At 37.9% G+C, this 24,758-nt stretch overlaps 1 protein-coding gene across 12 annotated transcripts in view; it reads left to right on the top strand.

Moving 5' to 3' along the window:
* Positions 1 to 24,758, top strand: part of STXBP4 (syntaxin binding protein 4) — a 102,123-nt gene that overhangs the window by 55,855 nt on the left and 21,510 nt on the right. For 8 of the 12 annotated variants that reach the window (XM_087956207.1, XM_087956205.1, XM_087956215.1 and 5 more), the window contains 5 exons: positions 533 to 598; positions 4,225 to 4,401; positions 6,587 to 6,703; positions 8,263 to 8,312; positions 10,665 to 10,798. In XM_087956207.1, coding sequence (XP_087812333.1) covers positions 533 to 598; positions 4,225 to 4,401; positions 6,587 to 6,703; positions 8,263 to 8,312; positions 10,665 to 10,798 — 544 coding nt within the window. Of the gene's footprint in view, positions 1 to 532; positions 599 to 4,224; positions 4,402 to 6,586; positions 6,704 to 8,262; positions 8,313 to 10,664; positions 10,799 to 12,966; positions 13,070 to 24,758 lie in introns of those variants that run through there. The other 4 variants (XM_087956216.1, XM_087956208.1, XM_087956217.1 and 1 more) reach the window with 2 other exon arrangements.

The following is a 24,758-nucleotide window of genomic DNA, read 5'->3' as shown; positions in this document are numbered from 1 at the left end:
GCCTCTTTGACCCCTCTTTCAAACTAGTGGCCCTCTCTGTCCAAAATGTGGACTTCATTGTCTTCAAAAGAGTGGCCTGTGTTTTTTAAATGCAGATGGACCTCCTGCATCTAATCATGATGTGTTTGTTCTGAAGAAGCTTCTTGGGTGAGAAGCAAATTGTCTTCAAACAAAAACCAGAAAATCTAATTGCCTCTCAAAAAAAGGGGGGGGGGGGAAGCACCTTTGGGACAATCATGACCTGGATGACTGAGAATCTCCATAGACAAGGAGAGCAGGAAACAGGGGCAGCACCATACTTTGAGAAGAGAGTTTCAGATTCCCAGAAGCTTTGGTCAATTTTCTAGGAAGATGAAATCATTTATTTGTCAGGGTTCCGGCAGTTACTCCAATAGTTTTATAGTTGACATTATTAGTAGTTGCTATAACCAGCCAGATTTTCTTATATCAAAATGTCATTGTATGATGGGAGGTGGTGGGGTAAAAAAATCTCTAAATTTAACGGCTTATCTTTTCTCTGTGTATGTTTTAGGAAGAATTTGCAAAGTCAGAACGTGTGAGAAAACAACTAGCTGAAGAGCTGCAGATTACCAAACAAGTGGGTAGAGTATCTGTAAAATTAAATTAAGCAATTCAATCTGTTTTTTGGCCCCCAGTGAGACATATTTCTTGTTTCTGACATATCTGTTTTCCATATTTCATAACTTGATTATGTAGTTTATGATATACAGGTAGTCCTCAACTAACAGGTCGCATTAGGGACCATTCAAAGTTACAACAAATCCTGGAAAAGCTACCTATAACACGGATTCAAAGTTCTGACATCTGTCTCTGCACCCACCTCCATGGTCACGTGACCGCATTTGGTTGCTTGGCAACTATCCTGCATTTACAACTATTTGCAGCATGCCGCAGTCACATCACTGTGATTTACAACATTTTAGCAAAACATCTCATAGCAAACAAGGGGTTCACTTAACAACCGTGGCATTTGCATAACAATTATTGCATTCATTTAACAACTGTGGCATTCACTTAATTAACATCCATGTTGTTGCCAATAAAAAGGTTGTAAAAATCTGATCTGGTCACATGATAACCTGTTTTACTATTGTCACAAGTTAGGACCAAAATTATGGACTTGATTACGGTTGTAACTGAAGGGCTACCTTATAAATATCATCATCATTTTAGCCATTGTCTATTCACTGCAGGATGAAGGCCTCCCACATATTTCCAACCAATATGGTCCTGAGCTTTCTTTTGCCAACGGGCCCGCAATATTTGCTGAATATATAGTTAAGCTTATAAGTATATTGCTTAATAAAACCAAAGTCTCACTTTTTCACACAGAAATAATTAGAATTAGAATTCTTTTATTGGCCAAGTCTGATTGGACACAAGGAATTTGTCTTGATGCAAATGCTCTCAGTATACATAAAAGAAAAGATACATTCGTCAAGAGTCAAGAATCATAAGGTACAACTCTTAATAATAGTCATAGAGTACAATAAGCAATCAAATCATACTAGGAAACAGTCAATATAAATCATAAAGATACAAGCGACAAAGTTACAGTCATACAGTCACAAATGGGAGGGGATGAGTGATAAGGAGTGATGAGAAGATTAATAGTAATAATAGTGCAGACTTTGTAAATAGTGTTGAGGGAATTATTTGTTTAGCGGAGTGATGGCGTTTGGGGAAAAACTTCCTGCGTTTAGTTGTTCTGGTGTGCAGTGCTCTATAGCGTCATATTGAGAGAAAGAATTGAAACAATTTATGTCTGTTATGATGTGAGGGGTCTGTAAATATTTTCACAGTCCTCTTTTTGACTTGTGCAGTATCCAATTCCTCGATTGAAGGCAGATTTGTAGTAATTGTTTTTTTCTGCAGTCCTAATTATCTTCTGAAGTCTGTGTCTGTCCTGTTGGGTTGCAGAACCAAACCTGACAGTTATAGAGGTGCAGATGATAGACTCAATAATTCCTCTATAGAACTGCATCAGCAGCTCCTTGGGCAGTTTGAGCTTTCTGAGTTGGCGCAGAAAGAACATTCTTTGTTGTGCTTTTTGATGACGTTTTTGATGTTAGGTGTCCATTTTAGGTCATGTGATATAGTAAAATCTAGAAATTTGAAGGTTTCTACTGTTGATACTGTGTTGTCTAGTATTGTAAGAGGTGGTAGTATGGGAGGGTTTCTTCTAAAGTCTACCACCATTTCTACGGTTTTGAATGTATTCAGTTCCAGATTGTTCCAGTTACACCACGAGGCAAGTTGTATAACCTCCTGTCTGTATGCGGATTCGTCGTTGTCTCGAATGAGACCAATCACTGTTGTGTCATTTGCAAACTTTAGTATTTTAATAGATGGATCGTTTGAGATGCAGTCATTGGTATATAGGGAGAAAAGAAGAGGAGAAAGCACACAGCCTTGGGGGGGTGGGCTGTGTTAATTGTACAGGTATCAGATGTGATTCTGCCTAGCTTCACCTGCTGCTTCCTGTCTGTTAGGAAGCTTATCCACTTACAAGTGTGTCCAGGTACTGCTAGCTGGTTTAATTTAGTTAGAAGAATGTTTGGAATGATGGTATTGAATGCTGAACTGAAGTCTACAAAGAGGACCCTTGCATAGGTATTTGGAGATTCAAGGTGTTGTAGGATGTAGTGTAGAGCCATATTAACAGCATCATCTGTCGATCTATTTGCTCAGTATGCAAACTGCATGGGATCTAACAGCAGATCCATGATGGTTTTCAGGTGGGACAGCACAAGCCTTTCAAAGATTTTCATAACTACAGATGTTAGAGCAACTGGTGTGTAGTCATTCAGTTCCTTGATGGAGGGTTTCTTTGGCACTGGGATGATAGTAGAGAGTTTGAATTAAGAAGGAACATAACTTTCATAAGTTATTAGTTTCTGTCCATTTTGTGTTTTTATCCAAACAATGAAAGTGAGGTAAATAATTCTAAAATGGCTTTCCCCGGAAAAGCACATTTGACTCCAATTCTATTGTCTTTTCGGGGCCAGCCAAATCTCTCTTTTTTTCTTTCTTGCCAACCCTTCAATTGTTAGCTTTATGTGGCAAAATGTTCTGCTAATTATTTTTCTCTCTTCTGTTTTAATTTCTTCAGTGTAATGTTATGGCTATTTAGTTAGTAATTATTTAGTAGATTGTTGACTTCAAATCTTTAAATTCCTTACCTCCCTCGTTTTCAGAATTTTGTTAGCTTCTCCAACCATGACTTTCCCTTTCTCACAACCCATCAGATTATATTAAGTGCATTAAGAATTTTGTTCATGCAAAGCTGGCAATGTGATTTTAATGAAGTTACTGCCAAATAAAATAATAATTTGCCATTTTTCCTGATGCCTCACTTTGCCAAGTAGTTCTTATTTATTTATTTATTATTTAAATAAATAAGCTGTAGTGGCACAGTGAGAATGCAGTACTGCAGGATGACTCTACCTACAGCCAGGAGTTGGATCCTGACTGGCTCAAGGTTGTCTCAGCCTTCCCTCCTTCCAAGGTCAGTAAAACGAAGACCTGGATTGTTGGAGGGCAATATGCTGACTCTGTAAACCACTTAGAAAGAGCTGTAAAGCACTTTGAAGCTGTATGTAAGCCTAAGTGCTATTGCTAAATGTTTATGGCCGCCTACTCAATACATAATTCTGGGCGCTAGCCATCCATTTAAATAGCTAATAATAAACAAAGATAATTTAAAAACAGCACATTGTGCCAAAGTAATACAAAACACATAAAATCACAGCGCTAAGACAGCCTACCAAATAACTTGGCCCAATACTCAGGAGAGAAATCAAGTTTTCCATGACTTGAAATAAAAAGGCCAACATAGTGAGGCCCACCTGAATCTCCAGGAAAGGTTGTTCCACAGGGAGCACCACAACACAGAAAGTGTGGCACTGTTTTATAGAGAGGACCCAAAGCCTGCCCAACTTATCAGAAGGGCAAGCAGAAACAATAAGAGTGGGAATTGGCTTTGGGAATTCTCAAGCTTTTTTATTCTTTTTCTTGGAGCCATCCTTTCTGCAACTATTAACAATACATGTATTTGCAACTCTTTGGGTCTGCTTTTCCCAGCTGTTTCTAAAGGAGAAAATATACAGTATATTAAAAGTAACTTTACACAGTCAAAACAAAACGAAAGAATCGACTAAGCTTGAATGGTACATTTTAAAAATAGAATTTGATTCCCTGTAGGAAGCCAAGGCATCTGTGGAGGAGGCGAGAACCTTGCGAAGCAGAATCCATCTCGCAGAAGCAGCTCAAAAGCAAGCTCGTGGAATGGAACTGGACTATGAGGAAGTAATCAGTTTGCTGGAGATAGAAATCACCAGGCTGAAGGCTCAGCTTGCTGATCACGGTGGCCAAAATAAAGTAAGCACCTCAGTAGTCTCTAGTAGAGTTGCCATGGTTTCCTTGCTGTTGTCAAGTATCCTGTTTTTCATTTTTCTTCCATTTGTTCTCCTAAAATAGGTCACTGTTTGTCTTGTGCGATTCAAGAGCTGGAATTAACGTGTTGTAAAGGGAAGAGGGGCATAAAAGCTATAAACTTTTTTTCTTGAGAGAACTGCTTGGGAAAATATGAACTTTGGCTTCATTAGCCAGTATGACGTAGCTCAAACATATGAAGCATATTGCATTGTATTTGATCTATATTTTAACCATACAATGGATAAAACAAGTTTCATTTTTATTTGGAAATTAAAATTACAGTCCTATAAACATTTAATTCAGTCTGAGTTCCAGTTAGCTAGGGGTCCTTGGTCTGCATATTCATTTTAGTTATTTCATATAAAACATTTATAACCCGCCTAATTATGTAGAGGATTTTATGGTGGTTAATGGGTAGTAAATATAGAGGTTGTATAATCATTATTTCATTTTATAAATGTTTAAAAATTAAAGCTTTATTTCAAACGCTTTTTTTTTAATGCTGAAATTCAATTGCAGCTATAGTAACTAGATATTCTATCTGATTGGTGCATTTTCCAGAAATGATACAAGGCTTAAAGCAAAAACAATTAAGTTAATTTTGCAATTAGTAGAAATAGGCTGCAACCCATAAGTTCAGTTTATTGTAAATTTTATTTACTTTATAACAGACCACAAAGAGTGAAAGATTCTTCAGTTTTCCTAGAGAATAATGGACTTTCCAGCATACAGCAGACTAAAGCAGGGATCCCCAATAGCTGGCTGGAGTATTCTGGGAGTTGAAGTCCACAAGCCTTAAAGTTGATAGGTTTGGAGACCTCTGGACTAAAGTAAAATCCATTGCCAGCTTGAGAGCTAAAAGTAATGTTGACCCTTGAAGGAAGCAATGAGATGAATCACTTAATGACCGCACCGATTTGCTTAATGCATTTTATGAATTGGAAATTTAACTGTAGTCTTAGGCATAAATACCTGCTATTGGGTGGATCTGAGTAACATGGAAACCTGAAATTAATTATAAATGAGGAATAGTAGCAAGATTTTAGAATACATAACAAGTGGAGGCACTTTTTATTCCATAGGCTACAAATATATTTAAATATAAAGTTGTAATTTTGGAAGAAAGGATACTTGTAATGTTTTTATCATCTTAGGGCTCAGGATATCGATGACTAACACATAGTATGCATGTCAAAACAGGTTCACGGGTTCACCTTATTACATCCTAGCTTAGCCAAGAAACAGTACTCGAAGCTAGAACATACAGAGGAATTGTTACACCATTTAAAACTGGTTCAGCTCTTTTCATTCCTCTTTCAGATTGCTAAAAGAAAAACAGTTGGTTTGAGGGCAGAAAAGCAAAATCTACCTTTTCCCAGCAAAGTGTGGTTCACACAGAGCAGAAGTAAATTGTTTTCCTCTACTCTTCCATAATCGTTTTGTTGTCTGAACTGGAGGATCAGATGAAACAGTTAAGCTGACCGTATACCACATAGTTGACCACATGCCACCATCAAACACTATCCACACTGTGAATATCTGCCTCTCAGTGTGACTGCCTTACTCTACTTGTAGAGGAAGCCCTATTTTTTTTTCTTATCCTTGTCACTGATAGATGTACAACCCAGTTAGCTGGTGTAAAGTTAGTTTGCTCCGCTCCCGGCATGGTGCACTAAGGATAGGCGCCTAAGCGCTGAACAGAATGAAGTAGCATTCTGGGTTGTCAGGACTGCACTGTCTGTCTAGTGTGTGTAGATTTCTTTGACATTGTATGCCATTTGCTAAATAAATATAACCCATGAAAAGGAATATTGCTTACACCACAGGAGCAGTTTGTTCAGGATTACAAATGAAGGAAATAATTTACCAACTTTAAAGGCATTGGACTGCACCTTTTTTAAAACAAATGGATCGGTTTCTCCAGTATTTTAATCACATTTAAGTTCATTTGACACCCCACTATAAAATACTTTATTTTGCAATGTATTGGGATGCTAGAACAGATCTTGATGCAAGTAATGTTTTGTTTTTTTTTTGCTTCTTTGTTGACTGAGAGTTAAAAAAAATATCCTTACCTTGGTATTTAGATTGTAGTGTTTTTGTTTTTATTTGATTTTTTTTTCCCTAGGAGAGTGTGCAAGATTTAAGAAAGAGGATTACTGTGCTTGATTGTCAATTAAGAAAATCTGAAACAGCCAAGAAGACCTTTGAGGTGGCAACTGAAAAGTTGCTAGAATTTGTTGAGGTAACAGCAAATTCAAATATCATTTTTCCCTTAAAGGGGTCAGAGCATATTATTATTTAGCTGTTTCAAAGATGTGTTATTAAAAGTTATTTAATTGCACTATTATTAATGGGTTGAAAACTTATTCTTCTTTTCAGTAAAAAAAAAAACACCCTAAAAAGTCGCTTTGTAAACATGAAAAAGTCTCTGTTCAGTTTGACACTATGCAAGGTTTATGAGTATTTTATATGATTTGGCTATTGCTGCAAATCTAGGGTTTGTAATTTAAGGACCACAGAATTGTAAAACTAGATTTTTTACATTAGACATTTCTAGATTGTCTCAGAAATTCAAATAAGACATCATTGAATGTTTTTCTGATTATTAATACAATGTTTAATAAGAAATATTTGCTTTGGCTTTTACTTTGTTAGTTTCATTAGTTTTTATTGTTAGCGTTTAACTTGTTTAGTGGTACAGTACATGATGCCAACTCTAAAGGGATGTGGCTAATGCTGCTGTTTCGGTTCCCTTTCTTGTCTGCCTTCTGTATTAACTATAATGGTTGCTTTTCTAGCAGATCACCAGGGAAGGTAGACGAATCCCTGACATCAGATGCGTTTTTTTCCTTCCGCCCCTTAAGAAATCCCCAAAGACATTCATTAATAATACTGTTTTTGCCATCTCCAGTATCCCCTCTCTAGTTCTCCCATTATTATATCCTACAGTTTCACATCGACATAGAAGCTTTGGGACAATCTGTTTGGTCAAATCATATGAGGGAGTTCTTGTTTCTTTCCTTTTTGATTGCATATCTTAGATGCTGCCTTAGAAATCTATCCATAGCATATGATTTGGATAACATATGGGGATAATTTTCATTAAACTACTTTTATTCCCCTAATTTGAACAGTGGACTGGGGATATTTCAAACCATTCTTCTAGTAATGGCAATAGCACTTAAACTTATATACCACTTCATAGTGTTTCACAGCCTTCTCTAAGCAGTCTACAGAGTCAGCATATTGCCCCCAGCAGTTGGGCCCTCAGAAGGATGGAAGGCTGAGTCAAGTCAGGATCGAACTGGCAGCATGGTTCTAAGTGCCATGGGGTAGGACAAAACAGAAGTTGGCAGAAGCAGCTTGAGAGAGAGGTGATCTTGTCCATATCTCACAAAGTTAAGCCTGTCTCCAACTTTATCTCTTATGCAACACTACTGTTAGGATTGTTGGCAGATTACAGCATGACAACTGCAGATTGGATGCTGATTTGCTTGCCTATCCTGATACAAGAGCAGGAAATTCATAGGCATCTGAAAGATTAGATTGTTAACTGCTGCAGTGAAGGCAACTGAAAGAATCAAGGACCATTAAGAGAATTAACTGCTATTGACTTCAGAAAGGTGTGAATTGTTACCAATAAAGCTAACATACCTTAAGAGACAGGTACATAAAACTGATTTCAAAATGTAGACTTGGAGGACTGATGATTATACAACCAGTAAAAGAGAAAGTCATGTTATTTTTCTTTTGGAAATTATTATTTTATTTATTTTTCTTATTTCTACCATTTACCTGTAGACTGTACCTGAAATGCTATTACATGGCAGTAGTCCTCCAGTCACTTTGAGGTAAGAAATATGTGCTATTGAAATTTCCTTGAAATTAATACTTTTAACTCTGCTAAGAGGCAAAGAATCCAAGAACTATTTTTATACTTTGGTACTATTTGCTTACAAACCCCATACAAAACCTTTTTGCAGATTTTTTAAAAATTAGCTTTATAACGTTGATATGCAGAAGATTCTGTTTGATGAAACAAGTAGTCTTATTTTGATACGGATAGAGAGAATTGACTCTACAGAAATATCTGATTTGCCACGGCTGAACAACTGAGTTTGTTACACAAAGTGGATCTGAACATTGTTCTCAGTTCCACTCACCTATCAGTTGAAACTTTTGTATTCGTGTTGAAAATTGTTTTCAGGGATTTTGAGAATAGAATCAGATTTTGGGGTTAGAATCTATCAGAATACTAAATACAATACAATCCACCTTCCCTTAATCTTTCAGAACAGAGAGGTGTGTATATAATATTATACATGACTTCTACCTACAGTAATTAATGATCTTTCTCACATATTGATGTAGATCACTGTCATGTTGATTTCTAGCTCTCACTGTTCTGTTACAATCTAGTGCAATCATTTATTTATTATTCACTCTTTTATTTTGGCCAACAGACCTATAAAGTTCAATAGACATAATTCTAGTTTAATCATAATAGTATGTTAATACACAGTACTGGTACTGGTACACAGTACTTTTTGCATCAATGTATTACTTTTCACTCAAATTCCTTTGCTTTTTCCAAGTCCACCATGAATGGTGAATGGTTAAAAGTCCCCTCTTCGTCTTCACACTTCCATCACATACTTAATATTCTTTTATACATTTTAGACTGTGTAAATCAGGTCATATGCCATTGATACGTTATTTTATAATACCGTGTTTCTCCAACAATACGGCCTCCACCAATAGGAAGGCCCAGCATGATTTCTAGGCATGAGGTGCAATTAAGCCCCGCCCCCAAAATTTAGGCCTATTTAAACCATGCGTTTCCCCGCCATTTCTCACATCGTTCGTTAGAACTACACGAGGTGAAGAGAAATGGGGGGTAAGGGCGGGGGATGGGGAGAAAACTTGCCTTTAGGAGTGTCCTGCAGGCAGCCTAGGCTAGAATACCCCGATAACCGATAGAAGCTCCCCGAAGGCAGAGTCCCCAGCCGCTTCAGGGCGTGGCATGGCTGCCCGTGTCTCCTTGCCATTAGGCAGTCTCTTTCGGGCAATGGAAGCTCCCCAAGTGCAGTCACCAGCCACCTTGATCGGCCGGTAGAAGCGGCCTCGGGCGAGCGCACACACCTCCTCGCTGCGAGGCCGCTTCTATCAGCCGGCGAAAGCTCCCGAAGGCAGAGTCCCCAGCCGCTTCAGGGCGGCGTGGCTGCCCGTGTCCCTCACCATTAGGCCGTCTCTTTCGGGCAATGGAAGCTCCCAAGTGCAGTCACCAGCCACTTCGATCGGCCGATAGAAGCAGCCTTGGGCGAGGGGAGTGTGCGTGTGCGCTTGCCCCGAGGCCACTTCTACCGGCCGATCGAAGTGGCTGGTGACCGCACTTGGGGAGCTTCCATCGCCCGAAAGAGACTGCCTAATGGCGAGGGGACACGGGCAGCCACGCCTCGCCCTGAAGCGGCTGGGGATTCTGCCTTCGGGAAGCTTTCGTCGGCTGATAGAAGCAGCCTCGCGGCGAGGGAGTGCGTATGGGCCGCTCTAGGTGGGGGAGGAAATTAAGTCACCCCGAAAAGACAGCCTAGCCGTTTTCTCGGGGGTCAAAAAAGGCCCGGCCTTATTTTGTGAGAAACACGGTAGTTCTCTCTTAAATTTTGACAATGTAAATTTTAACACTAGTTTCTCGCATTTTTTACCATATATCCATATTTATAACATAGCCAAAGTTTGCAGCCCACTTCACCATACAGTGTTTAACTTCTTTGTCCTCTGTTTCAAAAACTGGTATGAACTTATATTGAGAAATATTTCAGCTCAGAATAAAGTGTTCTGGTAAATCAATCCTCGACTAGATATAAATGAAAATGAAAATGCATTTAGCGACCTAAACCAGGGGTTCATAATCCCACTACTGGGCCTTACGCCGTTTGGAACTGGGCTGCAGAAGTGGCAGACGAATGTGTGCACTTCTGTACTTGCACAAACAGTGGGCGAGCACATGTGTGGGCATGCGTGGGCACTCTATTTGCATGAGCGGCAGGCGCATGTGCCCATTGCTCACACAGACCCATCCCATCTCCCCCACCTTTGCTGGGCCACAAAGACAGAAAGGTTGGTGACCCCTGACCTGAACAAAAATATTGCAACAGTGAAAAGAACAACATTTTGGGGTTTTTTTTTCTGACCATTTTATCCAGTGACAGGAAAGCCACAATCTCTTCAAAAATGCTCCTTGCACATCTGGGACGGAATGGCCACACTCTTGCAGCATCTCTTGCAACAGAAGCCAAAGAACTTGCTAGATCCGTCCGGGCTATTCTAGAAGCAGATTGTGAGTTTTATCAGATTGTTCTTCTTTTTCTACCCTCTATTTTCTCTTCATTTACCTTTCTTTTCTACCTCACCCCCTTTTTTTGTGCTTTTTTAAATGTCCCTAAAAAAGAATATTTGACATATTTTGGGTTGTGCCATGAATTCATTATGTGGTTTGTCAAAAGAAAGGAAAACAACCATCTGTGAAATGTTCAAATGGTGACAGATGTAATAATTTAGAATGATCCACTGTATGATATATACTTGGGAATTTGGAACTACATAATTGAGAAAAATGCTTGGCGTATGCATTCTCAGTCTATCATTGTACCTATTCTTGTTTAACTGCAAACATGCAAAACAAAAACTAAAAGGAGCAAATTGTGATTTCAAATAGATGAATCTTTCAAATTACGTGCTAATTATCCCAAATGTTGTTTCTGCCGGTAGTATAACGTACAGAGGAAGTAGTCACATCTTCATAGTAAGCAGAAGTGTAAAAAATATCAGTTACATTTAAATATACTGCATGGATGGAATTTATAACAAGGCCATTCTAAAAGTTACTGAGGGATCATCTCCTATTTCTTCAAGAAGATACGTGAGCCTGGTTGGCTAAACATTATTAATAGAGAAACTGCTTCTGAATTTATATACAGGTACAGTAGTTCCGGATAATCATAAAGCAGAACCAACCCGATTTTGCAAACTTTTTTGTGATCATAAAGCAAACGTTGCATTCATTAAGCAAACCAATTGTTCACTATAAGCCAGTTTTGCCAAAACTGGAAGTAAATGCTGTTTTTGGCAAAAACATTGTAAAAGGTTGTCACGTGACTGTGGGATGCTGCAAACGGCTGTAAATGTAGGCCATTGCCAAGCACCCAAAATGCAGTTACATGACTGAATGGGGAGCCCAGTCATCGGAACTGAGTTGTATGTATCCCCAGGAAAGTCTGTCATAACTTCTAACACTAATTAAGCAAATGGTTGTAAGTCAAGAACTACCCATAAGTTGGTATTATTCACTTAGTTACACAGTGAGTTGGAACCAATCACCTGTAGCTGAAACAACAATCCTTCCTTTGAAGCATATTTATAGTTATTTCCCATTGTTATATAAATAAGCAAACCTGTTGTGTTAATTTCAATATTTAATTTGTAAAAAGCCAAACTGGAGATTTTTGCCCCTGAAATCTTTTATTATGTTAAAAAGTGTATGACACTGTAGCACTCTGTGTATCTTCTTTTAAGAGACTATCCATTTGACTCAACAAGATAATTATACCAATTTAATAACGGTTTTCTTTTTTATTCTAAAAAAATATCAGAATACTTATGGCAGCAACCCGATAAAGAAACTACATATATGTTTCAGGCTAAATCATAGTTTAACTGTGATGAGAACTCCTTGCATAGATCCAATCCTATCCTGTCCTATCTTTCTCCACTGTGACTACAAAGAAGTGTTTGGACTTTTTTCTTCAGATTCAGATTAACCAGTTGCTCTTGCTTTCTATGAAGCAACAAATTTGGGTTAAATTTAAATATGATATGCTAACTTACAGTCACGGGCTATGTGTTGAATCGAATATGGTTAAGAATTGAAATGATGCTACATTTTGACATATTAAAATCAGAAATAACAACTTCCAAAACCTTTACCAAACAGGAAGGAACCTGAGTTCCTAACTATGGGATAGTTAGTTTTTCCATGGATTATTGTTCTATAAATCAAATGCAATTAATATTTTACTTAATGAGGAATGGCAATATATTCAGCATTAAGGAAGCATGTATTTAACAATGCACACTTTTCCTTGGCAACTACCTAAATATAAAACATCCTTTGTTTTGTTTTTAGTACTGTAGAAGATGCAATATTTGCACAGGCATTTAAAAGGAAGGAATTGAAGATCTGTTCTATTAAATTATTCTGGAGGAATATGCTTAATGCTTAGCATCACAAATATTTTTTTATATTTTTATTTTGGAAGTCATTTATATGTTGAACAATCTTACATAGTTTGTTTAGGTATTGCTTACAGTTTCAAATTGTGATGATCACAGTTTCAGAAAAAGAATAATTCATCATTTAAATTTGTGTAATCCTAACACACATACAGACACACACTGTCATAGTCATCCTTGATATAATAATAACATTAATTATCTATTCCCTTTCAGTCTGGAAAATGTTGTTAATGGAATTCAGATTTTAGAATCAAATGGGAAAAATAATAATTGACCTTGCTGATGAAAGGAGCTTGGATTTTCTAACTCAAACAAGACCATGTAATTTATTATTCAAAGTATTTATGAAATACTGATAATGCTGCCAAAAGGTTAAATGCTTCTTCTTTCAAATGTATATTGCAGTGCTTTGAATTAAGACTAGATCAAAGCAAGTTGCAAACCAGCTTATACTTCTATAAGAAAATGTCATAGAGAACTCACTGAAATAATAGTCAATTTAAGACAATATCTCATATAATTTTTTATCATCGCAGAGTGACTGCAAACTGAATGTTATGTAGGACACTGGATTTCATGGGTCTATAATGACAAGCATTTTAATTTGGCCCAAACTTTTTGGATTAGCCTGAAAAGGCTATGTTTTCTACACACAGTCTCACTGCAATTTCTGTCCATTTTCCACACTTATCTTGATTGATAGGAATGTGAAGATTGTAAGAGAGAGTAGGGCCTCAGTGTAAAAACATTTAGGAAAATTAGATATAGTAGAAAACATTTTCTTTCCTAATTTCCAAAGATGCTATAAATGTAGAGATGCTACAAATGTAGACAGAAAGGATATAAAAACCCTTACAATATGCATTTTTAATGAGTCCCAGCACCTGTGTTCGCAATCACAGGTACATCAGTGTTGAGGTAATTCCCCGTTAGGAAAACGAGCGCATACAGGGAGACGTATTTGAGAGTAGTGTTTGAATAATACACACACAGCACACAGATACACTGTACAGTAAATGTAGGTTTTTACTTTCAATAAAGGTTTAAGCAAAGTTCAAAACACAGTCCAAAGTCATTCACAGGTAAATCAGTCAGTTTTCAGTCCAGGGATAATCCAATAACAAAGTCCAGTGTCAAAAACAGTTCAGTATCAGAATTATATCAAATCCAGGAATATCAGTCAATTAGTAGAAACGGCAATACTCTCCAACAGAAGGAAAACAGAGACTCACTGAGACACACTCTCTTCTGAGATTAAGACTAAGACAACCCAGATTTCTGGCTCCATCTTATGGCCATTTGAGAAACCACACCCAATTACACTTTTAGGATTCTCTTAAAGAGACAGTATTAAAATGTCTATCCTGGTTTATATATTGTCCAACCCAAATAGCTGTTAGGTGACTTACATTCCTAACAATCAGTAATGTCTAGAGGCTAGGAATGGAGTTTTTACATGTTTATGGCAGTATCCAGGGAATAATACTTCTAAATTGTCCAATTTTTCTGTTCCTCCTGTTACCACATCCTAATAAGTAAGATAAAAGTGGTTATGAATAAAGCTTAGATTGGTTTGCATGATGGCCTGTCAAAAGCTTAGATTGGTTTGCATGATGGCCTGTCAACCTGAGCCACTTGTAAATAGTGAAAGTCAATAACTTTATTGGTTACCACCTATGTTACCAGAATCTCACCAGACTGCTTGCCTTCTCTGGGAATGACCAGATAAGGCTCATGGATCTTGGGGGAGCTAAACATGATGCCATTTGCAGCTGTACAAGGACTCTAAGAAAAATCCTCACTTGACCCCTTCCTCCCAGCCTACTTGACAGTTTCCCAATATGGCCCCAGTTCAAGCTTGTTTTATTTTTCTGAATCTTTGGAGGGTGATAATTGAATACACGCCATCAAGTTAGTGTTGACTCTCAGTGACCACATTCACCAAGATGATCTACCTCTAGCCTTGTTCTTCATGTCTTCCAATAGTGCACCACTCACCACTATGATTGAGTACATACATCTGTTTTTGCTTTTTTTCATTTTTCCTGGCATTATGGACTTTTTGAGAGAACTGGGCCCTTGCATAATGTGTCCAAAATGCAAGAAACTAAGCTAGCCATTTGTGCCTCGAATGAGAACTCTGGATTGATTTGTTCTATTATCCATTTGTTTGTTTTCTCAGCTATCTATGATATTCTCAGGAATACTAACAATCTTAATAAAGATCCCTACATCATTTTCAGTACAAAATATGCTTCTATAGCAGGGCTGTCAAACTTATGGCCCATGGGCTGGATGTGTCATGTGCTGGCCACATCCATGCCCAGTTTAGCAAAGGGGGGGAAAGTCCCGAAACGTCACTTGACACCGTGGCAACATGAGTTTGACACCCCTGTTCTACAGAGCGATATCGTTGATATCGTTCTACAGAGCGTTATCGTTCTACAGAGCGATAACATGAACATCTGAGAACTTCAGAAGGAGTCAAGAGAGCTAGTAAAACCTGTGGATCAGCTGATCCTTGGATTTTTAACCAAAATACTATGAAAAATGCACCACCCATGAATTAGTCAACTTGTATTTTCCATAGTATTTTGGTTAAAAATGCAAGGAACTCCTTATCTATAGATGGGCTTATATATCAGTGTACACGGGAAATATAGGTGCTTTAAAACATGTTACTGCAAATAAGCCTATTAGTGGATAAGCTAAACCCGATTTTTTAAAATACATGTTGACATCTAAAAGTATTGGCTTATCTGTGAGTATATATAGCAATGAAGCATTTTTTTATATGAGAGACTTTATTGGGATGGGTTGGGAGGATTCTCAATTTATATCCATAAAGTTTGCGAATTATAAAAAGCCAGAATACTTTATGAATATGGTTGCATATAACATTCTGCAAAAGCCAAATATTCTTTGCAGCCAAAAGTGTAAGCCAATGGTTATTAGCATGGTTTTGTTACTTAGTTCTTATTTAATGTTCAACAGGTATTTTAAGGGGAAAATGTATAACACATGATGTTGGTGACCATGATTATAAAGTTATAATGTAATTGGTGATAATCCAGTTTTCTTGTGCCTTCCTTGGATTGTGCATGGGCAGTAGAAATCGCATGGACAAAATGCCCCATATGCATACACCTCTTTAGGCATTCTTCTACCAGTACTTGGGCCTTATTATAAGTTATTGGAAAATCCTGAAGTGCTAGTATGTAAATATAGTATTTTCTGCCCTAATTTCATTCTGTTGTAACGTACATGCATCAGTGGTGTTAGAAGTATATAATGTTTACAAGATACACTTAGTGCTTAAATATACTGATATTGCTAGAATGGAGTTTGCATAGATGAAAATTACAATCTTAAAGTGTAATACTGTACTAAAACTTAAAGAGAGAGGACATCTTCGTGCAAGCCCTTCAATGTTATTTAAGTACACATAACCAGAGGATACTTTTCAATCTAGGAAGGGAGGAGGGCAGATTTTTTCTGCACTGAAGAGTTTGGTTTTATGTGTGTTTGTTTTAACACAATAGGAACTATTCTAGGTATGCACATGGAGTTTGTATAAACTTGCATTCTTTTTATCACTGTATAGTTTGTGGCTCACCAGAAGAATGTAGTAAGGATCTGTATATGTGCCTGCTTTTTCACACATGTGGATTTTCTGCTTCCCACTTAATGAAAGGAACCAGGTTACCTTGTCACAATTAATACACTAAATTTTTCAAAGGTGGTGTTGCTACTTTAAGTGACCTTTGAATACAAGACAAAAATAAGTAATAAAGTAATATAAGTAGTATTAGTACTAGTAGTAGTAATTACCAACAGGTGCAGAGATTCAACAATTAAATATGTACTTTTGAATCTGTTTAAAGTCTTCATTGTGAAATTATTTGAGATATTATTGCAGTATGTGAATCCACATTGAACATGTTTTCTTTATACAGTAATGGCTATTTGGACAACCTACTAAAAGCATTTTTAAAATTGGATTCATTACAGTATAACAGCCAGTAACAACTTTTGAACATATTCCTATAATGTTCTTACCTTTTAGGTAACATATAACTTCAAATACATTACAGCTGAATTACTGTAATACATGATATGAAACATTCACAATTTCTTAATGAAAGAATTAGGAATGATAATTAATTATTTGACTCTGAAATAATTATGCACTCACTTGTTTCCAAGCAATCAGATTATTTATAGTTGAAAACTAGTCAGTCATTTTATTAAGAAGCAACTGTTAAATATTTCAGTTAATGTTGCTTTCAAGTATGTATATACAGTTGAAATTTTAAGCTAAATCATGATTCATAATTCAATAACTTTATTTTTTTGCAGTTGTTTTACACAATTTGCAGATAAATGTTCTTCATAAAAGAACATTATATGAAATTTCTCAGTTATGATAAATCAGTGAGCAAATATTATAGTTCCAATCTCAAAAGAATTAAAATGTCATATGAAAAAGTCTTATCTAAGTCTGTTGCTAAAACGGTATCTGTAAAAACCCACAGAGTATACATTTTCTTTTACTGTAGCGTTTATAATCTATATACTAGCAAAATTCTCATTGTCATGACTTTTAGCAGGTCAAAAGAGTGCCTCATAGGGTAAAACTTTTTGAGCCAAGATACCTCAAATAGCTAACTCGGTGTTTCTCAACCTTGGCAACTTAAAGATGTGTGGACTTCAACTCCTAGAATTTGCCAGCCAGCCAGCCAAAGCATTCTGGGAGTTGAAGTCCACACATCTTAAAGTTGCCAAGATTGAAAAACGTTTGAGCTAACTTTATAGAATGTATCCAAAATCTGGGGCCTATGATTTCCACAGGGATGAAATTTGAGAAAGTTTTGGCTGCTTCACTCGTACTGATTCCTGCTGTGGTCATGTGATCTTCATTTTCAACATTCTGTGACAGTTTTCCAGCCAGTCTTGCAACTCCTCACTCCCTCCTCCACCCAGCAGCAGCCATTTTCCTGCCTGCTGGAAAATGAAGATAGGAGGACCCCCTGCACCTTCCCTGACCTGCATGGTACTTCTTGCACCACCACCCCCTTTGCAGCCAGCTGCATGTTTTCCATGACCTGCGCAGCATTTCTTGCACATCCCCTTGCACCCTTCCCAACTCGTGTGCCTCCCACATGCCCTTCCTGAGCCACAGTGTCCCATGTGCTTTTCATGACCTGCACCCAGACACATCCTTCCCAACCCAGACTGCACCCACCGATGCAGTATCCCTAACCTGCATGGCACTTCTTGGACAGCCCCAAGCACCCTTCTGAACCCACCCACCACCACCACCACCCCAAGTGTCATCCCTGACTGACATGGTTCATATGATGGCTACTAACAGAATAACAGACCTGGAGATCTTCTAATCCAACCCCTTGCCCAGGCAGGAGAACCTATACCAGAGATTGGTTGTCCAATCTTTTCTTGAAAACCTCCAGTGTTGGATCACCCACAACTGCTGAAGGTAACCCATTCCCCTAATTAATTGTTCTCACTGCCAGGAAATTTCTTCTTAATTCTAGGTGGCTCTTCTCCTTGATTAATGTCTATGGAGATTCTCAGTCATCCCGGTCACGGTAGTTCCAAAGGTGCTTTTTCAAGAGGCAACTGGACTTTCTGATTTTTCCTTGAAAACTTTTTGCTTCTCATCCAAGAAGCTTCTTCAGCTCTGGCTGGATGGTGGGAGAATGGAAGGGTTTATATTCCTTGCTGACAGCTGGTCATTTGCATTCTTCTAGTGAGTCGTTGAGGCCACCTGGAGGTTTATCTGTGTCATCAGGGTCACGTGAGTGGGGCAAATGGGTGTGGAGCCTTCTTGGAATAGTTGACTGTGTTGGAGATAGATGATGTCATATCCCTCCCCCTCCGTTAAGAGAGGGCTGTTCAATTTTAACATAGATGGCCTCTTTAACCCCTCTTTCAAATCAGCAGTCCTCTCTGTCCAAAATGTGGGCTTTGCTGTCTTCAAATAGTGGCCTGTGTCTTTTAAATGCAAATGGACTGTTGAATCTAATCCTGATGTGCTTATTCTACATAGATTGAGGGCAAAGGTACCTGATCTTTCCAGAGATCTCTAATAGTTTAATAGTAGTTAATGAACAATGACTGAGAGTGACTAGGAAATGAGGTTTGCAAACTTAGTGCCCCTTAAAACTTCTGCTACAGTCGCATCTCCCTGCTCTCAAACCTGCGGAAATCTGTCCTGCAGTCTCTTCATCTCGAGCAACCATCCAAAGCACATGTGTCCAATCTCCTGTCCTCTCCTGAGACGTTCCAAGGAACTGGTTTATTCATTGTTTCATTGATCTTTGTAATATTCATCAGTTCCATTTTTGTAAAGCCATCTTCAGTTCACCATACTTCCTCCTGGTAGCCTGTACCATTGTCTTTTTCCAGGATATCTTTTCATTACCAAACTAGCATGTACTTCTGACATTCTCAGTGCTATACATGTATGTGGACCGGCTCAAATGAGTACCTACCTTAATTTCTCAAATGCGGGAACATGCACACATAGTATAGTCACTTTTCATAGGTGACCACAATATCATGACATGTCAGAAAAAAACATGAATCTATGGAACAGTTAAGGGTATACAAACATTTTAAAAATGAAGTTTAGGATTCATTAAGATTTTATAAAATGCTGCCACTTTGACAGTAAGAAATGATGCTGTTCCCAAAAGCTCAGCTAGGTAGAACCATTTTCTGGCAGAATTATTCTTTGTGAGAGCAAGAGCAATTTGGTGGGAATGTGGATGAAAATGTTCTGTCACATTAAATTACTTCCAGAAGACTGGGTGAGAAATCATGCAAGAGAAACCTTTAATTCTCAATGCAGCTGAAGATGAACAGTCGGTTGTGTCAACTTTAATAGACAGAAATTGGTTAAAAAGTACTGGAGCTAGGGATTCACATCCCTTCTGTGAATCCAAAAGTTAAAAATAAAGCTGTGGAAAAGGATTTAAAAATTGAACGTTATCCTTTTTCATTCGTTTTGATGTGGAGAATTATTGGATATACAGTATAGCCACATTTATTCTGAGCTGACAAATATAGCATTTCAAGTGTCTTCAGTGTTTTAGTGATTTATTTAGAATAGTTGTCAAAAGAAATAACAAAAATGTGAGAATATATTGGCAATGAATAACCAATTTGATTAACTCATTTGCAGACAGCAGGGATGCTTTAAAAATATACTTGTCCTGATTTAAAACCATTGTTACTCATATGTACCTGTTTGTGAGTGATGTATGTTAGCTGACCTGGAATAAATTAGCTCCCCTCTGTCTTGTTATTTCCTAACGCCTATGTTTAGCCTAGTATATTCCAGCTTTGGCAAACAAGCTACTGCCAGCTTTAATGAGAAAAAATTGTCTACATTTGTCAGAACAGCAAGGATGATGCATTTTATGATACACATTTGTAAATCCAGTTTGAAAAGCTTACAGAAGAATATAATTCACAACAACATCATTGCAGACTCACATTACAGCCTTAGATTTTCTTCAAGAGGCCAAATTCCATGGAAGTCAGCAAGAGACCAGATTGGTCTAGAGTTAGGCCACCAAACTAGAAACTGGGAGACCATGAGTTCTAGTTTCAGCTTAGTAGGCATGAAAGCCAGCTGGGTGACTTTCAGCCAGTCCCTTTCTTTCTCAGCCCAACTAACCTCAGAGAGTGGTTGCTGTGGGAAAAATGGGAGGAGGGAAGAGTATTGTACATTGATAAAAAATAATAAAGGCAGGATATATATAAATAAACTAGCTCTATACCCGTAACATGGTTTTCTAACCCTTCATGCAGGATTATTTCAAATGGAATTGTTTCCTCCTCTATCAAATTAAGTCCAAAATACCCCTTATTTCCTAAGAGTATGGAAATGGAACCACTGGCTTGTTCCATCAAAGGACTTTCTGATCATTAAAACAGTTGGAGATGTACCCAAATTATCATACCCAAAAATTACCCAAAATTATTTTTAAAAGTTTGCTGGTTATTAAGCTCATACCCTTGTAGAAGTTTCATCAATCCCTGTAGAAATCATTAAAAACCAAAATTCAGCTGACGATGATGAAAGCACTAAGAGAATTTTCATTGCCATTGTATTAAATTGAGTGCCGCTGTATGAAAAATAGTATGTGGGGGAGGGGGATCAGATCTTTGTATCATTAAAACTATATGTGGATTTATTGTTCTACTGTGATATAAATCTTTCTAAGTGAAAATGCATAGCTTTTTCCAAAAAACACCGTAGGCATCAAGTAAAGAGAAAGCTCCTGAACAAAATATCAACACCCCTGTGCTTTACTACTTAAATGGTGTTGAATATCTGCTTGGATTAAGAAAGCTTTTTATATATAACCACCTTCACCACCCACTGCAGCACTCAAGGCACTGTTATAGCATGGTAGCAAGTAATTTACCAGTAGTGCAAGCAAAATACAGCATAGCAATAGCACTTAGACTTATATACAGCTTCAAAGTGCTTTACATCCCTCTCTAAGATGTTTTACAGAGTCAGCCTATTGCCCCCAACAATCTGGGTCCTCAATTGACCCACCTCCGAAGGATGGAAGGCTGAGTCAACCTTGAGCCTGGTGAGATTCAATTTGCCAAATTACAGGCAGCTGGCTGTCAGCAGAAGTAGCCTGCAGTACTGCACTCTAACCCACTGCGCCACCGAGGCTCTATATAATATTATATAATAGCATATAAATAATAATCCGAGAGAGAGAACGTGAAATCAGGCCAGTCTTAATTTTATCCAGATAATTTATTCTGCATTGCCAATGTTGGGATATATAACTGGATATGTATCTCTTCCTCTTGTTTATTATTTATAATTCAGACATATGTTTCAATCTCTGGATGTTATTGTATGTGTCTGGAGAAAGGAGTGGATTCTAGAAAACAACCTGAAGAAAGAGGTATATGCTAAAATATTTTTCATCTTCATTTCCCTGTATAGACAGTTTCCAGTATTTTCAGCAATTTGCATGGCCACATCTTAATAATTTGAGATTACACGAGCAGTAAGAGATAGTTAGTATGACCTGTACTCAGTTCTTTGAAATCTAAAAATATTATTATTATTTCAAATATTTATCTTTAGCCTTTCATATGGTGCAAAATGTCATATTGGTCATATCTATAGCATTGTATGCTAGGGCCCATTTCAGTCTTTCTGAAAAGTTAAATAAGGATTAATTTATGGAGCATTTCCATTCTAATCCTCTATTGAATTTTCATGGGGAGGTAGCTTCTGCTTAGCTCTTGCTCATACTAAAAGTTTTCTGACCCTAGACTATGGAACCCAGCTCCAAAAGAAGCTTCGTTGATTTCTCTCTCTTTGGTGGCTGAGCATGAAGAGAGAGAGAGAGATTGCTGTCAATAAAGAGAGAGCATCTGAAACCAGTGTTATAACAGAGCTAAGAATTATACTCCTATCTTCAGACTTCTGGCAGATCATAAGAGTCCAGTCATTTGTGTCTTGAATGTTAAGTTTGGATCAATTTGTTTGAAAGTCCATTCATTAATTTTCTTGGCCATGCCTTGCATTCTCAAGAGTCTTCTCCAACACCCAAGGTCAAAAGTATTAATACTTTTTCTGTTCTGTTTCTTCAAAGTTGAACTTTGGCTTCCATAGGGTATCATCGGGAGAACCATTCATTTTTAGGAACTGAACCACAAAATACACTATCTGAAGTTAAAACTCTAGTTTATGTTTCTCTTCTAGGGAACCTTTTCCTTTTCATTCCTGAAAAATAAGTCAGAAGGTTCCACAAAGAGTTGCGATCCATCACCTTTATAGGTAGTCCTTGACTTAAAAACAATCAAAGTTGGGATTGGAATTTCCGCTGCTAAGTGATGTGATCATTAAATGAGCCACACTCGATTTTGCTATCTTTTTTGCTGCAGCCATTAAGCAAATCACACAGCTGTTAAAGAAATCCAGCTTTTTCCATCTGTTTTGCTTGTCAGAAGCCCCCTCAGAATGTTGCAAATAATAACCATGTGATCCCAGGTCACTGTAATCATGAAAATACCTGCCAGTAGCCAAGCACTTGAATTTTGACCATGGGATGACACTCCCACTATGATGTCTGTAGAGATTCTCAGTCATCCAGGTCATGGTTGTTTCAGGAGGCAACTGGACTTTCTTGTTTTTTCTTTGAAAAATGAAAACATTTTCTTTGAAGATGTTTTGCTTCTCATGCAAGAAGCTTCTTCAGCTCTGATAGTACAGTGGGGAATGGAAGGATTTATATTCCCTGCAGACAGCTGATAACCTGCATCCTTTTAGAGTAGGGGTGTCAAACTCACATTGTCACGGTGGCGTCACATGACATATCGGGATTTTTTTTTTTCCCCCTTCGCTAAACTGAGCGTGGGCATGGCCTGCATGTGATGCATCCGGCTCATGGGCCGGGAATTTGACAGCCCTGTTTTAGAGGGTCGTTGAAGCACTTGGAGGCTTATCTGTGTCCTCAGGGTCAACTGAGTAATGCTCCTGGTTCCTGTAGTCTGCCATTGTTTCCTCTGGAAATCCATTCTTACTCCCACACCATTCAAAGGGTGTTCATCCCAAATTGTATAGCTAAAAGTCTGTAGACCAAGGTCTTCAAACTTGGCAAGTTTGAGACTTGTGGACTTCAACTCCCAGAATTCCTGAGCTAACATGACTGGAGGAGGAATTCTGGGAGTTGAAGTCCACAAGTCTTAAAGCTGTCAAGTTTGAAGATCCCTGCTGTAGACATTCTCAGTCATCCAGGTCATGGTTGTCCCAAAACTGCTTTTTCAGGAGGCAACTGGACTTTCTTGTTTTTTCTTTTGAAGACGTTTCTCATCCAAGAAGCTTCTTCAGCTCTGACAGGTTAGTGGGGAATGGAAGAATTTATAAATCCATCCCACTATGATGGTTGTAATTGCGAGTACCAGTACCAGTGAAAAAGTCACCTTTTTCAGCACCCTTATAACTTCAAATGGTCACTGAGCAAATGGGCATAAATCAAGGACTACTGTATCTATAATGTAAATAGGTTCATGACATTCAAGTTTCAAAAGTGAGTGCCTGAGAAACAGCCAGTTTCTTCCCACTTTCCCCATATTTTTTTACTAAACTGGCGTGGGAGGTGGATATCCGGAACACATCAAGGAAAGTAGAAGCAAGTTATAACAAATGGACTGAGCAAATGGGCAACGGAACACATCTATGGAGTGCCTGATTGGCTATTTTCCCCTTCACTGAAAGCATTGAGACTGTTGTGTGATGCAACCGCTCATGCTTCAGCCTATTAAACTCAGTTGGTCACCTTTTCAGCCCTTATCTTTGGTCACTGTGGGCAACAATTGTTCATGTTTGATTGGTTCATGCTTCAAAGTGGGCATGCAAAGTTCGTGTTTTATTGCCAGCGGGCGGTCGTGGTTTCTTTTTTGTGCATTGGACGTAGCTCTCTCGCCTTAAACTTGGCTCTGCTTTTTTTTTAATGTGTGTTTAACCAAAGCTGCGGTTTTTGTGTTCAGTTCTGTGTGTTCATTTCTTCTAGCATTGAACTCCTGCTTGGATTAAAAATTAGTCACAGCTGGTTTTTTTCCATTTGAGTTTAATAACCCTCCAGATCCATGAAGATTTCTCTGATTTGAAATAGTGAGAGCCTTTGATCTGACAGAGTTATATTGGTTTCTTTCTATAAAAATGATTTTCTAATTAGATTTTGAAAGCTTCAGCTTGCCATATTTTAAAATGTCACCCGAATAAGTAAAGGGACAGTCTTCATGCACATTTTAAATGATCATTTATGAGTTTTTCCCAACTACAATTCCTCATTTGTAGCTGGCAAGCTGTACTCCCATGTGTTGTGAAGCTAACGGCAAGCAGGATGAGTTTTGTTTTTCTCTAAATAGCAATTCTCTGTTGCTAATGCATATTCATACTATCTTTGCTCGGTTTTGAAGTGGATGGCGTTCAG

This window comes from Notechis scutatus, chromosome 2 (genome assembly GCF_049901735.1).
Source record: "Notechis scutatus isolate UNSWTSFEM ecotype Mainland chromosome 2, rNotScu1.2, whole genome shotgun sequence".
Taxonomy (NCBI): Eukaryota; Metazoa; Chordata; class Lepidosauria; order Squamata; family Elapidae; genus Notechis; species Notechis scutatus.
Note: the sequence above shows the minus strand (reverse complement) of the source record. Positions and strands in the feature narration are given on the sequence as shown.